Source organism: Sciurus vulgaris (assembly GCF_902686455.1).
Source record: "Sciurus vulgaris genome assembly, chromosome: 2".
Lineage (NCBI taxonomy): Eukaryota > Metazoa > Chordata > Mammalia > Rodentia > Sciuridae > Sciurus > Sciurus vulgaris.
This window is the reverse complement of record NC_136462.1, coordinates 198,371,645-198,387,361: the sequence shown is the minus strand read 5'-3', so window position 1 is coordinate 198,387,361 and position 15,717 is coordinate 198,371,645. Positions and strand designations below refer to the sequence as shown.

General features: G+C 55.2%; 2 protein-coding genes across 3 annotated transcripts in view; both read right to left on the bottom strand.

The window, feature by feature from the left end:
• Nucleotides 1-7,953: 7,953 nt before the first annotated feature.
• Nucleotides 7,954-12,576, bottom strand: LOC306655147 (protein FAM209-like). Of its 2 annotated transcripts, XM_079129453.1 has the most exons (3): nucleotides 11,281-12,576; nucleotides 9,935-10,864; nucleotides 7,954-9,128 (listed from the first exon to the last, which is right to left on the bottom strand). In XM_079129453.1, exons 2-3 carry the CDS (start codon nucleotides 10,181-10,183, stop codon nucleotides 8,865-8,867), a joined length of 513 nt encoding a protein of 170 aa, XP_078985579.1. In that variant the 5' UTR covers nucleotides 10,184-10,864; nucleotides 11,281-12,576; the 3' UTR covers nucleotides 7,954-8,864. The 2 variants fall into 2 exon arrangements, with proteins under 2 accessions (XP_078985579.1, XP_078985578.1); XM_079129452.1 differs by having other exon boundaries at nucleotides 9,935-12,576.
• Nucleotides 12,577-13,981: 1,405 nt separating this feature from the next.
• RTF2 (replication termination factor 2) overlaps nucleotides 13,982-15,717 on the bottom strand; it is a 39,321-nt gene continuing 37,585 nt past the window's right edge. The window contains exons 7-9 of the mRNA XM_079129208.1: nucleotides 15,386-15,440; nucleotides 15,189-15,284; nucleotides 13,982-14,251 (exon numbers count right to left, since the gene is read on the bottom strand). Coding sequence (XP_078985334.1) covers nucleotides 14,085-14,251; nucleotides 15,189-15,284; nucleotides 15,386-15,440 — 318 coding nt within the window. The 3' untranslated portion in view covers nucleotides 13,982-14,084. The remainder of the gene's footprint in view (nucleotides 14,252-15,188; nucleotides 15,285-15,385; nucleotides 15,441-15,717) is intronic.

Genomic DNA, 15,717 nt, shown 5'->3' with positions numbered 1-15,717 from the left:
ACAAGTACTTAATGGTGGCCTTTCTTTCACCGAAAGCCCACCAAGAGATGGGCGGCTGAGCCATCGCTGTGTGTGGGACTCAGCTGCAAGGAGTGGAGTGGAGGCACCGTACAGGCTCAGGTCTCTGGAATGTGGAGTCAGGGTGGGGGTCACGGAGCTCGGGCCTGGGCTGGGTGCAGGGAGGTGTCTCGCACAGGGTGGGGCTGGCAGGACATGCCCCACCTTCTACCTCCTTCTACCTCTTGTCTGTGGAGCGGCCCAGCGGGAGGGTCCCAGGCATGTCTTGGACAGTCTGAGTCCTGACTCACTGATTGCTTATTGATTTGTGGCCTTATCTTCCAGGAAGCGGGATTTCCCAGAGTTCTCCGTGAGGTGGTGGCATTCCTGAGCCCATCCTGCCAGGGCTGAGCTGGACCAGCCTTCCTGACCTCCCCGCCGCGTGGTGTCCCTGGCCTCTCCTGGGTCGCACACCCTTCTTTTCTCTTGTCTCTTCTCCTTTCTCTTTTTTTTGTGGTGCTGGGCGTGGAACTCCAGGGCCGCCCTGTCCTGCCTGGCCTCCCAAGCCCAAGCCCACTAGGTATGAGTTCAGTGGGCACAAGAAGCCTATTTGATTTTTCGAAACGCACGGTAAAAAAAAAAAAAAAAAAAAAAAAAAAATCAAACTTAACGTCTCCGCCATTTTCAGCCACACAGTTGGGTAGCCCAGCAGACGTCCATCATTGCCCATCTACCAGGCTCAACTGGCCCCTGGTGCACGGCTGCCCCTTCCCAGCCCAGCCTCCAGGGGGCTCCATGGCACCCTGCCTCTGATCCTCCTCAGCCAGTCGTGCAGCGTCTGTCCCTGGGTGACTGGCCTCCTCACTGAGCACAGTGTCCCCAGGGTCTGGCCATGTGGCAGCATGGAACAGGATTTCCTCCTTCTTAAGGCTGAATAAGACCCCACTGAGCCTGTGCCACGAGCTCCTTGCTCACGTAGCCCTGATGGGCATCTGGCTCCTTCTACCTCTTGGCTGTGGTGCTCCATCTGCAGGGAGTGCAAATCGCTCTTTGGGACCATGCTGCTGCCAGTTTTTGGATGTACTCCCAGAAGCGGGATTGCTGGATCAAGTGACAATTCTGTTTTTAACTATTTGAGGACCCTCTGCACCCTCTTCCAGAATGGCGGCACCGTTTTAAGTTCCCACCCCAGGGTGTAGGGCTCAACCCCTGCCTCCCTGCTCCAGGGAGCCCTCCTCAAGGCACAGGGGTCCCGGGGGGCCCAGGGTCCATGCTGCTCCTGCCACCCTGGTGTCCTCAGCACTCACTGCTGGGCTCACACAGGGAGGCCCACTCAATAGTTCTGTTTGAGATGGAGTCTGACTACGCTACCAAGATTGGCCTTGAACTTCTGCCTCAGTATCCTGAGTAACTGGGACTACTGGCAAGTGTCACTGTGCCTGGCTTTAAGAATTTCTCGAACAACAAAGGGAGAAACAACAGAATGAAGAATAGATGAATCCATGTGTATTGGTCAGGGTTCTCTAGAGGAACAGAATCCACAGGAAGTATGATTATAAAAAGGGGTTTTATTAGATAGGCTTATACGACCAGAAGCTGGATAGTCCACAATGACCATCTGCAGCTGGAGAGCTGGAGGACCCAGCAGCTGTGCAGTCCAAGAGGCGGAAGCCCCAGAACAAGAGGGATCAACAGTGCCACCCTAGTCCAAGACCAAGGCTTCTGGAAACTACCTGGAGAATCACTGGCAGAGTCCACTTTAGAAGAGTGAAGAAGCGAGAGTCCAATATCCTCAGATGATCAAAGAAGCGATCAAGAACCCGTCCAAAAAGAGCCAGCTTGCTCTGCATCTGCTTCCTTGTTCTTCCAGCTTTTACTCCTTCCTATTGGGCGGTGCCGCCCATGCTTAGGGAGGGGCTCCACTTCAGTTGGCTGTTCCAAATGCCAATCATTCCTGGACACGCCCTCACTGACACACCCAGAGCCTCTTAATCATTGGCATCTCTCAATACAACCAAGTTGACAATTCAAATTAACCACTGTGCCATGGTAGAGGGGCTCCTGGAATATGAAGTGAGTGCTTTGGCTGCGGACTGCACTGGTCCAAGCAAGGCCCCGAAGCCACGGAAGTGTGCCTGCACACGGGGGAGACCCTGAGCAGCCTCGCGACCTGCTCAGCTCAGCGACTCTGGGAGTCTTTCCCTGCTGGCCTCAACCTGCAAGGTGTCCAAGCTGAGTCCCTGTTGCCATGGAAGGCCGGGCTGTGTCCTGGGAGTGCTGGGTGTGAGCTTGGACCGAGACCTCAGCCCCCAGAGGGTGAGCAGAGGGTCCGGGTGTCGTGCAGAGGAAGGGGCTCAAGGAAGGGGTGGGGCCGCTGCGGGGAAGCGGCCGGAGTTCGGCCCAGCACCTGCAGCTGCAGCGGACTCCCGATAGCCTCCCTTTCCAGCTCCTCCGCTTCTCATGTCACGTCCCCTGGGCAAGTCCCCGAGTTCCACCGGGTCCTGTGACAATCTAGAGAATGAAACCTCCGCAGGGTCAAGGTCCCGCGCCCTCCGGCCACTGGCCGTCTTCATCTGATCTCCTTTGCCAGGTTTTCAAAGTGGAAGAGTCGGCTTGCCCTCGAATGGGGTTGGGCTCTCAGCTTCCACCACTGCTGCTCGCCTGGGGAAGGAGCGTCTGTGAAGGAAAAGGGAATCGCAACCCCCGCGGGAGACAAGGCCAGCGTCGCAGGCTTTGCTCACTCCCGGCTCAAGGGGTCCTGTAAGTCGTGGCGCCGGCACGGGGGGTTTGTGGAGGACCAGCAGGGACGCTGCTGCCCAGCCCACCCACTGCGGACTCCACTTGGTTCTCACATACTGTCCGGTCCTAACATGTGCAGTGAGGTACGTCAGGGATGGCAAGGTGGAGGCCGCTCTGGCTCCCTGCATGGTGCCTCCTTTCCCATGGACAATGCCTGTGGACGTTGTGGTCCATTTCAGAACTGTTGGCTAATCCCAACCGCCTACACCCCCACCAGTGAGAGCCCCTGGAACAGAGAGATCAGGTCTCAAGATGGGGGTCAGGTACCAGGTGGAAGGGTGGACTGCAGGCGTGGGAGTGGCCTTGGCCATTTACACCCAACTCTTCCTCTGCTGGGCTGTTCTTGCCTCAGGGCCTTTGCACTTCCTGTCCTCCTGCTCCAAGCTCTTCTGCAGAAGGCTGGCCTGGTGGCCTCCTGGCTACTCCCGGTCAGCCCCTCCCTGGTCACACTGATTGTAAACCAAGCATGGCAAGCCACACACACACCCCGCAATGCTCACCCCACACACAGGAAGTGCCACACCCACCACACACCCACACACCCGCTCCCTATTACCTTTCTCCACTGTATGGGTCCGTGTTTGACTTACCCATTCTTATATGGCATCTCCCTCCCTCCCCTCCCCTCCCCTCCCTCTCCCTCCCTCTCCCCCTCTGCCCTCTTTCCCGCATGGGGCACTGGGCTAGGAAGGGCCTGTCACCTGCCAGGCCGCCGCGCCCCTCCTCTGAGCTGTGCCCAGCTCCCGCTCCCTCCCGTCCTCACCGGTGCCCAGAACTAGCAAAGGCGTCGGGCAGACGCTCTGAGGAGCGCCTGGTTCACGGGCCAGCTCGGCTCGCCCGCCCTCGCCGCCCTCGGCGTGCAGGCCGCAGGGCCGGAGCGAACCGTGGCCGGCCTGGTCTGCCGCCCGGTGGCCTCCGGGAGCTGCGAGCTGCGCGACCGCCGCCCCGCGGTGGAGGGTCCAGCTGCGGGGCGGCGCCCCGGGCGGGACGCGAGCGGACGCGCCTTCCGAAGGGACACGGGCGTGCACCGGGACCCCACTTCTGGGGCGGCCCTGCAGACGCCCCTTCAGCCACAGCAAGACGCACGCACGAGGTCACCGCCACTGCTGCCCCGGCAGGCTGCGGGAGGCCACCTGTGTCCACGTGAGAGCGCAGGGTGCAGCGCGGGCCAGCGGCGAGTGGGGAAGGCCCCGCCCTGGGAGCCGGCGCGAAGTGGCTTCCGGAGTCCCAGGGTCAGGGAACCGGGAGTGTCCACGGAGTGCCACCCTTCCCGGAGGAGGGGGCGAAAACGCCAGGTCGTGGAAAGGGATCCAGGGAGAGGAAGCAGAGGCCGGTCACCCACAGGCGCTGGCCGGGAAGGGGTGCAGAGGACAAGGGGACAGCACAGGAGCGAGGGAAGCTGGCGTGGCCTTTCTCTAAATCTATGACTCCTGGCGTCAAGGTGATGGGTGACATGACCTCAGGCACTCAACCAACCAGGAGGCGGCTGGGAGGGGAGTGTAGAACTGAGCAGGCCCAGGACAGCACAGCATCAGCACCTTTGGGGTTGAGAGTGAGCATGCGTGACCGTGGCCATCGCTGGCCACTGAGGACCGCCCACCCTCATGCCTCTGCCCTCCTGGAGGTCGAGGGTAGGACTGAGCCCCAGGCCTCTCAGAGTGTTCCGCAGCCCCCCTGAGGCATCCAGGAGCCTCCCCTGTCACTTTGGAGGCTGCAAAGACAAAGACCCTTTTCTTTTTATAAATCACATCACAGTCCCTGCCTGTGGGGAAAGGGACAAACAAGAAGGAGGACAACAGGCTCGGAGTGTAGCTCCAGGGTACAGCGCTTGCCTAGCTTGCCAGAGGCCCTGCTTCCATCCCTAGTGCCAGAAGACAAACCAGCAAACCCAAATAGAAGTGGCTAATGAAGTCACAGAGTGACAGATGCTATGAGGGAATAAAGTAAAGCAGGCTGATGTGAGAGAGGATGTTCAGGGGAGGCCTCCCTGGGGTAGCGGATGGCCACTTAGCACAGAGCAGCATGCAAGCAAGGGACCAGCAATGTGATACCTGGAGGGAAAATGCAAAGTGGAAGCCAGTGCAAAGGTCCTGGGGCCAAAATGAGCTTGGCCTGGGGTAGCTGGGGGAGCCTGGTCTCAGCTGGGAGGATCTGAACCTGCCTAACCAAACAGAGGACTTACAGGCAGACACGATGTACCTTATTCTGCAGTTATTTGTATATTATTTGTATATTTGTGTATTATAGACTTAGCAGTTTGCTGGCCATCTTCCTCCTGGGAAGATGCTACAACATGACACCTCATTGTCAAACGCTGACCACTAATTCAAGGGTTTTAAAAAGTTACTGTGTGTGAAACACACCTGCCACACAACACAGCCAGTGTACTTCTGGGTGTTTGCCCGGAGAAACAAAACCCATGTCCACACAAAACCCACGTGACTCTCCACAGCAGCTCTGTTCACAAGAGCCAGGACCTGGACGTGACCCAAGTGCCCTGCGGTGTGTCACACCTAGTGGTGGGGTGAGGGCAAGAACCCGGGTGTTGCAGGAAGCAGACTGTTCGGGAAGCAGCCCTGGAGAGGAGGAGGACTTTGCGCCTGCGGGCCCAGAGGAAAACAGAAACTCCAAACTCTGAGCCGGATCCACAGCTTCTCACGACATTTATAGGTCATTTGATGTCATCTTAGACCCACCCTATCATTGCAGATTTTTCCTCTTTTTTAAAAAAATTTCTTATCTAGGGGCTGAGGGCCCGTGCAGGGTCTCTAACATAGAGCTGCTCACAGAACAGACGAGCAGAAACGGGTCTGTTCCATCTCAGGAGGGAGGAGTCAGACTCCTAGGGCAGTCACCGACCATCCCGAAGGTGGGCCTCGGTTAAGGAGGCTTCCCGGGAAAGGCTGAGAGGGCAGTCCCCCGGGCACTGGACTCTTCCCATAATGTTTTTGCCATTGCATTTCATGACCAGGTCTGGTTCTGCCACGGCAGGGTCCATGGGCAGCTCCAAGGACTGTCATGGTGTGTGTGTGCCCAACCCTGCAGCAGGGCACCGACCCACAGTGAAAGCTTTAGCTCAGGGTCCTGGAGCCAGCCTGGAAGTCCAGGAGTATGGTGCTGGCACCTGGCCAGAGGCTGCACCATCCCAGACGGGGTGCAGAAGAGCAGAGAGCACCAAGGAGGGAAGGACCACTGCCCCTTGAGCCTCTGCACAGAGGCCTGAACCCGGCACCAGGGGAGCCGCAGGCCTCACCGCCTCTGGAATTAATTGTCAGATGAGTTGTGAGGGGTACGGCCACCCTTGGCAGGTCCAAGGCGCTGTGCTGCGTGGACAGTCTCAGAAGCTCATAGGCTTTGTGATTCCGTGTGCACAACTTCAAAATGAAGAGGGGACGGGCGGAGGACACACAGTGGCTGTGGGCGTCCGTCAGGGTAGCCAGGGTGGGGGGGCTGGCGAAGCGCAGGCAGGAGAGCTGTCCCCTAAACGCTCGTGTTGGCATCCTGGCATGGTGACACGGTGGCAGGGGACAAGAGGGTGTGCAGCTCCCACATGTCCCTCCGAGGCCCGCTTCCTGGCTGGGACACGCAGGGAGGAGCGGAGGGCGCAGGGCAGCAGTTCCTCCCCGCTTCCTACCCAGCTCATTCTTCAAAAGAAAGAGCCAACTACCCCCACCAGCACGTCGGGGGCGAGGAAGCGAGGAACGTCCGCCTCTGCAACCTCTGGCTTCAGGGAGCCGGGTATACTGCGTCGTGACCCTGCTGCTGCTGCTTCTCACTTCCCTCATCCAAGGACAGTGACAGGTCGGGAGAGGTGGCCGGTGTTTGCCAGCATGCTGTGTTCACCTTCTGCTGCTGTGCCCACTGATCCCCTCAGCCACAGTTCCATCTCCTGAGGTCCTGGGTCAGGGGCGTCAGGCTGCGGGCTCTGCTCAGGGTCTCCCCAGGCTGGAACCAGGCACTGGCAAGGCCACACTCTCCTGAGGCCCTCTCTCTTCCAAGGCTCTGGCTGTTGATGGAATGTGCTGCTCACGGTGTGCGAGGGAGAACCCTGCTTCTCTCCCTACACCCTCCCCTCCCGCCTTCCGAGTGTGAGTCAGGGTCTTGCCAAGTTGCTGATGCTGGCCTTGACTCATGGTCCCCTACCCGAGCCTTCTGAGCTGCTGGGACGGCCGGTGTGCACCACCGCACCCAGCGTCTTCCTAGCCATCGACAGGGCACCGCTCAGGTCCTAGAAGTGGCCCTCAGAGTTTTGCCATGGCTGCATTATCTTCAGCCCCCTGGGGACGCCCCCATAACTCGACCCCACCACAAAGTTACTATCCCATCACGTCCACAGCTCTGGCTGTACGAGGAAGGCTTTCTCAAGGTGTGTGTGGCTGGGTCGCCTCAGCATCCATTAAGGGCTGACACACTTGGCCTGTAAAGGAGCTGTTAGTAGATTTTTTCAGTCGTGGTTTTGCTGAACTATCAGCAAGTTGCTTCATATCAGGTCTTGCTGAAGTAATTCAGTGCTGCCGCGGTGGCGCACAAGCATCCACAGACGGTAAGTACGTCCTGGGTGTGGCTGTGTCCCAGCAGAAAACCATGGACATCGAAATGTGAATTTCATGTCATGAAATATTTTCATCTTTTGGTGTTTTTCAAACTCTTACAAATATAAAAACCATTATTAGCTTCCAGGCCATGTAAATACAGGCTGCGGACTGGATTTGGTCTGAGGGTCTTAAGTGTCCAGGGGTTATATGGAGACAACCTAAAACCTGCCCCATATGGAGACCACAGCTGAGCACCCTGCCCCCTTTTTAAACCTTTCTGGATTCCTTCACTTGTACTGTGAAGTAATTCACATTCTCCCGTTTGCTGGGAACAGAATACGGAGGCAAAAGGAGGACCTCGGCTCCTCCCCTTTCTCCCATCCTGAGAGCGGAGAGTGAGACCAGAGACGGCGCAGTAAAGGACCCTTCTCAGGTGGCCTGACCTTTTTGAGAGGAAGACAGGCAGCTTCACCCTGCGGAGGGAGGGGCTGACCCTGCAGGACGGATCCTGCCAGCCAACCAGCTTCTGTAGGGAAGGAGGTGGGTGGAGACACGGGGTTCCCTGTCAGGCACAGTGTGGACTGAAGCCAGAGCGGGGTTCTGGTGGACACCACAGCTGACCCTCTGCAGGCTGGCACAGGCCTGGGGACGAACCCATCAGGTTGGCAGCCTAGAACGAGGATGGCCAGGAAGACTAGGCAAGTAGCCACACCAACGTGCCAAGATACCCTCATTTTAAGGATCATACCAACTAATTTGGGAATACCTGGTTGGTTCATCTGTGTCCCAAAACATAAAAATACAAACTGTTTCCTTTTGTTGTTGCAAGGGATTGATCCCAGGGGTGCTTTGCCACTGAGTTATGCCCCCAGTTCTTTTTAATTTTTTGAGCCAGCGTGTTGCTAAGTTGCTGAGGCTAGCCTCAAACTTGTGATCCTCCTTCCTCAGCCTCCCAAGTAGCTGGGATGACAGGCATGTGCCACCTTGCCTGGCCTTTTCTCCATTTTCTTAATCCAACTATAGACACATGTAATTGTTAGTTTCATAGGAAAAAAGACAATAACTGGAATCTGTGGGATGGAATAAACCAAAGGACATTTTTGGAAGGAGAAGCAAATGATTCTGAAAGGCCTCCCTCCAGACTGAATCAAAGCTGTCCTTTGCAATGTTATAAATCATTACCAATCGGTTCTCTGTTTTGCACTAACAGTACAGAGACAAGAATTTCCAAGAAAGTGGCATCAGCACCTTCCTCCAGATCCCTGCAGCTTTGTGGCCCCACTGTGCGCCACCTGGGATGCTCTCAGCACGCCCCCCCCCCCTTCCAGAGGCAGTGGGAAGGCCAAGACTAAACTGCCATGGCTACTGGGGGCTGCATCCCATTTTTCCTTCTACTTAAAAGCAAAAGAAAAAAGGAAAGAGAAAAATAAAGATCTCACATGCAGGAATCTTTCTTCAGAATAGTTTAATTGGTTTGGATACTGTCTGTCAACACTTCATTATTTTCTCTCCTATTTTGACACACAAATCCATTCATTCAGACTCTTCCTCTCCCCATATCTCATATATTGTGATATTGTTGTGTGGATCTGCAGGCATCTCTGAGCTTTGCAGCTTGACGTTACCACCAGTTGCCATGGTGACTTTGAGATTCCGCACCTTGGACACAAACTTCACAAGGTCCATCTCCAGTTGGGTTAAGGTATGAAATGCATAGTCTTTGCTGGGGGAAGTATTTTGATGTTTCTTTAGTGGAGAGCGAAACTGGCAGCCTCGAAGGCCAGTAGAAGTCTGCTCCTGTTAAGAAAGATATTTGGGGTGAATAATTCCATTGAGTTTGTTGGTTTTGACAGTTCCATGGCAGTTGGGCTTGTCTAAGAGAACAGGTCCTAGTACTACTCTAGTCTAGGCTGTGGCAAACTGGCCACCTCTGGCCCACCACCTGTTTTTATAAAGTTTTATTGAAACACAGCTGTGCTCATTCTTTTGCGTATTATCTATGGCTAAATTGAGTAGTTACGCACACTGTAAGGCCCCCAAAGCTGAAATGGTTTCATCATCTGGCTCTGTATGGGAATAATCTGGCTCCAGCTTTGGACAGCCTGGAGAGAGCATTCTGAAGAGCTGCAAGTGTCCAGGAGAGAACATGTCATGTTTCTCTCCCACTGCCCTTCTGCTCAGGAGTTGTTGGGGACCAGAGGTCACTATTTGACACCTTTATACCTCTAGTACAAACTTCTATTTCATTTATTTGAAATAACATTTCCATTGAGTTTAGAAATTTATAATAAATTGAACATAGCAAAATTTTAAAAATTGGGAGAAAGTGAGTCTGGTTCTGTGAATAATTTTTACCCGAAAAACACCATAATTCTCTTGAATCTATCCTTAACTTGAAAAAATTCACAGAAAAAACCGTGAGCCATTAAATAGGTCATTAACTGTTCTGTCCCAATCTCTGTGACTCCGGGGACTGTCTTCACTGGGAATGTCAGGAAGCAAATCTGCCAAATTTCCTAGACTCCCTGTTCAAGTTCTTCTACCGACTACGAGGCCTGTTTCTGTCCGCCGTTTCTGAGACTGAATCATGGAGCCGATCTTACCTTATTCTTCTCACTATCTCCTCGAAACTTCAGTATTACATACAGCAAAACAACAAAAATAAGCCAGAGCCATTTGCTCCCAAGCCAGCCTTGGGTGTGCTCTGGTAGATTCTGTCTAATTCGGAAGTGCCCTCCGCAAGGCACCTTCCCCTGGGGTTCTTTGGCTTTGTCTCTCAGAGAAGAGAACATAAAGGCGTAGCCGCAGGAGAGGCACAGAGGCAAGAACAGGAACCATCTCAGCGTCCGCATGGTGAGCAGAGGTGGTGGAGGAAGCTGCTCATGGTGGGTCTGTCTACCCTGGCGACTGGGAGACTGGGGACCTAGTGTTGGCTGCTGGTGATGTCACAGAGAGCCTGAGCTGGGGCAGCCCTGGTCATTGTGATGCCTTGGGGTGGGGATAACAAGGCTCATAACAAGGGGTAGCCAGAGAAGGACTTCAAGAAACTGGGGGTGGGGAAGGATTTCTAGTGAGAGGGAGTGATGGAGGGAAGCCACTCCTTGCCAGAATATTCTTTCTGAGACTGGTGTTCAATGGGAGGGGCTGTTTTCGTTCATTTGATTCTGACACTGGTGAGCAGACACCGTTCCTCTGGAGCCTGGAGTTCGGTGGGAAAGGTGTTTGCCCACAGGCCACACATTAGGGGCCACTGATGCATTTCACCCATAGCCACTGTTCCAGAAATATACTGGCTAGCATTTACGTGGTAGTGGCAGCTTCACTTAAAAACCCCAGGTTTGGGGCTTCTTTTGAATATAGATGTTCTCACAGGCCCGCTCTCTGTTGGGGCAGAGTGAGAATCGCCCCTGCTGGTGGCATGTTCTCTCCTCAGTCCGCATCAGTCTTGTTTCCTCACACGACTGACCCGTCCAGAGTGTGCAATCCCTGGGTGAATTCCGAGTATGACTTATTAAGATTTTGACAAGAGAGTACTGTTAAGAGAACAGAAGGGGGACTTCATGTGGTTATTCAGTTAGACTTTCTAGAAGATGAGGTAGAGCTCGAGAGACACTGAGGAGCTAGGTGGGTACAGAGGGGAGGGGCTGACACGGCCTGCGTAAGATCCCAGGGTAAGGACACAGCCTGGAGTAAACCAAACCTCCCAGACCAGCGTGTTTGAACCCAGCGGTTTAAAAATGAATGAGCAGGAGGTGGCGGGGAGCAGGGCACAAGCTTGCACTTGTTCCCTTGGTCACCTGTGCCACAGGTGCTAAGGAAGGACCCAGTTCACAGGCTGACTCCCAAACGGTGACTTCCTGCTGAACACCAGTCACTGGGGGTCCACTGGGCACCCTCGCTGTGCCTCCAACTGCACGTGGTGCTGGGGAGGACAGGTCCCCAGGCTCACCTGTAAACCCAAGGGGAAAACAGCCGTGCCACATGCGTACTGCTCCTCCACGGCCCTGCTGTCAGCTGGAGCAGCAGGGCCTCCTGCAGAGACCGTGCACACAGGAGGTGGAGGCGCAGCCCAGGGCCGCTGGGAAACAGGCCTCGTGCAGCAGGCACCATCCAACATGACTGCTGCTACTTGCGAGTGCCCATCTGAGAAGCAGCTGGCTGATGCTCCTGGCCTTGGGCCAAGGAATGTGCTGTGAGCTGTCTGCAGGCTCAGCCTTGGCACGAAACCACCTGTACCCACTGCCGTCAGTGTCCCAAGGCTCCTGTGGGAGCAGGAGCAGCTGCTGAGGACAATGCGGAGGACTCTGGGTGCCCCGTGCCTGCGTGGGGCCCCACTGTTGGCTGTCCCAGGCAGCACCGCTGGACACCGCAGGGGTGGCGCAGGGGGGGCATGGTGGCCGTGGAGTGATGACGCCTCCAGGCCTCAGGACTGCTTACGTGAGCGACCCCTCACAGCAGGGCCGCTCGGTTTCTGATCTTCATTAACTGCAAAGCTTTGTGTGAGTTTGATAAGAATCCCCAAATCCCTTTTTTTCCTACAACGTGCTCAAAAGCCTGGTGCTTTTCCATAAAACAGGACCAGGAAAAAGCAGGGCACTCTGGGAAGGTCCCTCTGGGTCAAGAGGTGACCGGTCGTAAGGCTGAGTAAGATTCGACTTTGCGTGCGTCTGGGAAGGAAAGGCTGCCCTAAAGGACCCCCACCAGCACCGCCCCTGCACTGGCAAGGGCCCCAGGAGGATGGAGGAGGAGCCAGCAGACACCCCCCTGTCTCCACCACCCTGCCTCCGCTCCAGTCCCTGAAACCTGAAGTCCTTGCCTGGGAAGCTTCCAGCCTCTGCCGTTGCTACTGTGGCAAGGACTCCTCAGAGGCAGTGCGGCGAGCGACTTGGTCAGGAGGAACCACATGCACCTCAGTGCTGCTATCCAGGTATGGTGCCCACAGAGTGGGTAAGGGACACCACGTGCCCTTCCAGGAGCGGAGATGTCCATCAGTGTTCCACTGCTCAGGGGAGACCGAGATCAACACCAACTGCTGCTCTTCACCTTAGTTTACTGCCTTGCTCCCCTGCCCCAGGCAACCTGCTGTCACGCTGGACACTGCGGGGGTGGCACAGGCCACAGACAGCGCTCCCCTCTCCCCTCACCTGAGGTTCAATGGGAGCTTCCCTTGCTCTGCACTGGCACATGCCCTGGGCCTCAGGAGGTGGCACCTTTGCCAGATATCCAAGGCTGGAAAGGGACCTCCAAAGCCCCTCCACCATGATCCCCTCCGGGGAATGGGAGGCAGGCCGCAGAGTCACCGCACTGGCTCACAGCTGGGAGGCCACGGATCCCGGAGGCTGGAAGCTTTGAGAAGCTCAAGGTCTGAGGCAGAGGACACTGGGACTGGGTCACTGGGAGAAACTGGACACAGTCAAAAGCTGGACACAATGCCAAATAAAACAGATCAATTAGGGCAAAATAGGAAAATTAAAAAGGTCATCAAAATAAAAAACATCTCATGATGACATAAGTTGACCTAAAGGAGTGATCAAGTTTTCTTTATAAAGTTAAAATAGAGAAGAATGAATCGTGATAAAAATAATTTAACCAAATATAAAATAACTAATTTTTATGAAAATAAACAAAAGGAAAAAAAAAAACCTAAAAAAATGGTTTAACTGGGCTGAATATAATGCTGATCAAGGAAATAAAATGGCTAATTCAGGTTTATTCTAGAAGCTCACAACAGAAATCCACTGCTAACGCAAGCCTGACTGAAGTGCTCGTCTAGTCACAGTGTAAATACGCTCCCTGGGGCCAAGGCTTCCTGTCACTGCCAGGCAGAGAGCAGGGCAGGGGGCAGCTCGGGTGGAGCATCTGCCCGCACATGAGGCCCTGGGCCCCATCCCAGCGCCACAGATGCCATCAAACAAAGGACCTCCAGTGGCCTTCCTGGTGTAAAGGACCCACAGGCAGCACCGGGGTCAGGAGCTCGGATTCTGCTTTGGCAGCATCATGGGAGTGGAGACACGCTGATGAGGGACGAGGACACAGCACAAAAGGGCGGACGCGCCTTCTCACCTACCACCCTCCTTCACCGACTGTGGAGGGCAAGAACGGAGGGACTCGCGTGACCCAGGGAACGACTCCTCCACCACCAGTGCGGTGGCTACCGCCTACCGCCACCTTACGGAAACACTAGGGAAGGAGAGGAGGAAGTACAGCCGGTGGGGGAGGCCCGAGGGCTTCATTTGTACCAGTGCATTTGGAACTCGACCAATCCCTGCTGTCCCCAGAATGATGGGACGGGGCGACTTCCCTAATGCAGACAAGGCCCAGCTGCCTCCAGGGCTGGGGCGAGGGAGGGCTTCCTCCAAAGGCTCCTGTCACCAGACTGCATCTGAACATCGAGGCTGTTTCCCGCCTTCTTAATTGACTACCAGCAGCAAAATATTAAAATTTTAGTCAAAATGAGTTGTCCACACAGCAGAGCCTTCCATTACTGCAAGCTTATGAAGTACGGCCCACAACAGCCTGGCCGCAGAAAGGGCACACACGCCCAGGCAGAGGAAGGCGTGAACCAGGCTGCGGAGAGGCTGCCAGTCACTGCGAGCCCGCCATCGTTCCCCAGAACCCACACCTCACAGGAAGAGCAACTGCACAGTCTCAGGTTGGCGAGGACAGCTTTATGAGACTGAGTACACCAGCGAGAACACGGTACCGAGGACCCCACAGAAGATCCCGGGACGCGGGAGAAGCCTGGGCTGGGCTTCAGAAGCAGTAGGACGTGTGGGTGACCCAGTGGGCCGACTCCTCCTTGGAGCGCTTGGCGGAGCTGTGAGAGGTGAAAAGGGACTTGTAGGTCTCGGACTCCTCGCTGTCGGCGATGGATCTCTTCACCGCCCCGCACGGAGGCTTCCCGGTTTTCCCGTTAGTTGCTGGAAAAATGAGACGTCAGATCCTTTCACACTGGGACTACAGATCACCCCAAACACGGCACTCCCAAGAGGGCACGAAAGCGGGCCCTCCCTGGAGGCCCTCCTGCTGCTTTCTGGGAGAAATGCTGAACTGTATGCCCTTTATTTTTTGTGGTGATGGGGCTCAAAGCCAGGGCCTCCCATGGTGCGGCAAGCACTCGATCACCGAACCACACCCCCTGACACCCCCTAAACACCAAGCTCCTAGCAACGGCACCGCTGGGCTAGGCTCTGCTCCCACCCCGTGCACAGTGTGGGCAGATGAACTCATCTTCAGAAGGTGGTGCTGGGCACAGGAGGACACAGAGGTACTAGAGATCTGTCCCAGGCCAGGCCACTACCCGACGTCAAGCCAGGATGGGAACTACTGACGCTGGGCACCTACACATGACACAATGACAGTCAGACCTTCTTCTACCTGACCATCCTGTGCTTTCCTTCTAGTAAAATAAATGCTGTTTTCTGGAGTTAAAGACAGCGAGCTTCAGGAAAAGCTCTGACACTTGGCCAAGAAGCAGGTGGAGAGAAAAGACTCTGAGTGGTGTGTGGATCCCATAAAAAAGCCGACCACAGAGAAATCAGGCACATTCCTGCCAGAGCCCCAAGTGTGTCCACACCAGTCTCCACGGTCCGTCTGATTCCCGTTCTGGGCGGTGGCATGTGCTTATGCTTCCTGAACAGGAAAGCACAACAGCTGGGTCTGCACCCAGGCCTCTAATCCTGACAGGGCTCCTGGGCAGAGGTAGCGACACCTCACGGTTCCCCTCAGAAGCTCAATGAGCTAGCCAGGGACATCACTTGGAAATTCTGAGTTTCTGGTGTGCTCATGCCCACACAGCTGACATGCCCCCGGGTCCCCAGCTCTCTACTCGCACAGGCTCCTCTCAGCAGGACGCACCTGTACTTCTGGGTGCCGAGATGGTTTTCTTCTCTCTAGAATCAGGGCCCAGTTCCTCAGGCTTGCCTGTCTTCACTCTTGATGGCCCTGGGCATTCTGTAAAAGAAACAAAGGAAGCAAAACCAAAGCATGAACTTATTTAGGACACAGCCCTGCAGTCTGTTTTGCTAAAATACACACCTCTTCTAGCATCTTACCTTCACTGACGTCTGGTTTGGAAACAGACTCTGCCGCCTTGGGCTTCTTTGTTTTCTGTAAGAAGGAAGACACTGCTGGAGGACATGCCCAAACTCAGTGTCCTGCAACAGCAGCAAGGGGCTCACCATCATGGGCTGGTGCACAGTACGTGGTGCAAGGCAGGTCCTCACTCCCGGGACCGACAACGTCAACTCTAGACCTCAAGTCTCCACAGATATCTCCAGTGATGCCCTGGAGCCTCGCAGACACATCTATCTGCACAGACCTTGCTTAGTTTTATATTTATGTTCCAAAGATTACATTCTCAAAATTTTTAAATGAAGATGACTGA

What these genes read in the sequence shown, in the direction of transcription:
- LOC306655147 (XM_079129452.1), bottom strand. Translation starts at nt 10,183, where the DNA reads ATGCGGACGCTGAGATGGTTCCTGTTCTTGCCTCTGTGCCTCTCCTGC. An exon ending in GAGATAGTGAGAAGAATAAG is followed by an intron (nt 9,129 to 9,934) that starts GTAAGATCGGCT and finishes CTTTCTTAACAG; the next exon opens with GAGCAGACTTCTACTGGCCT.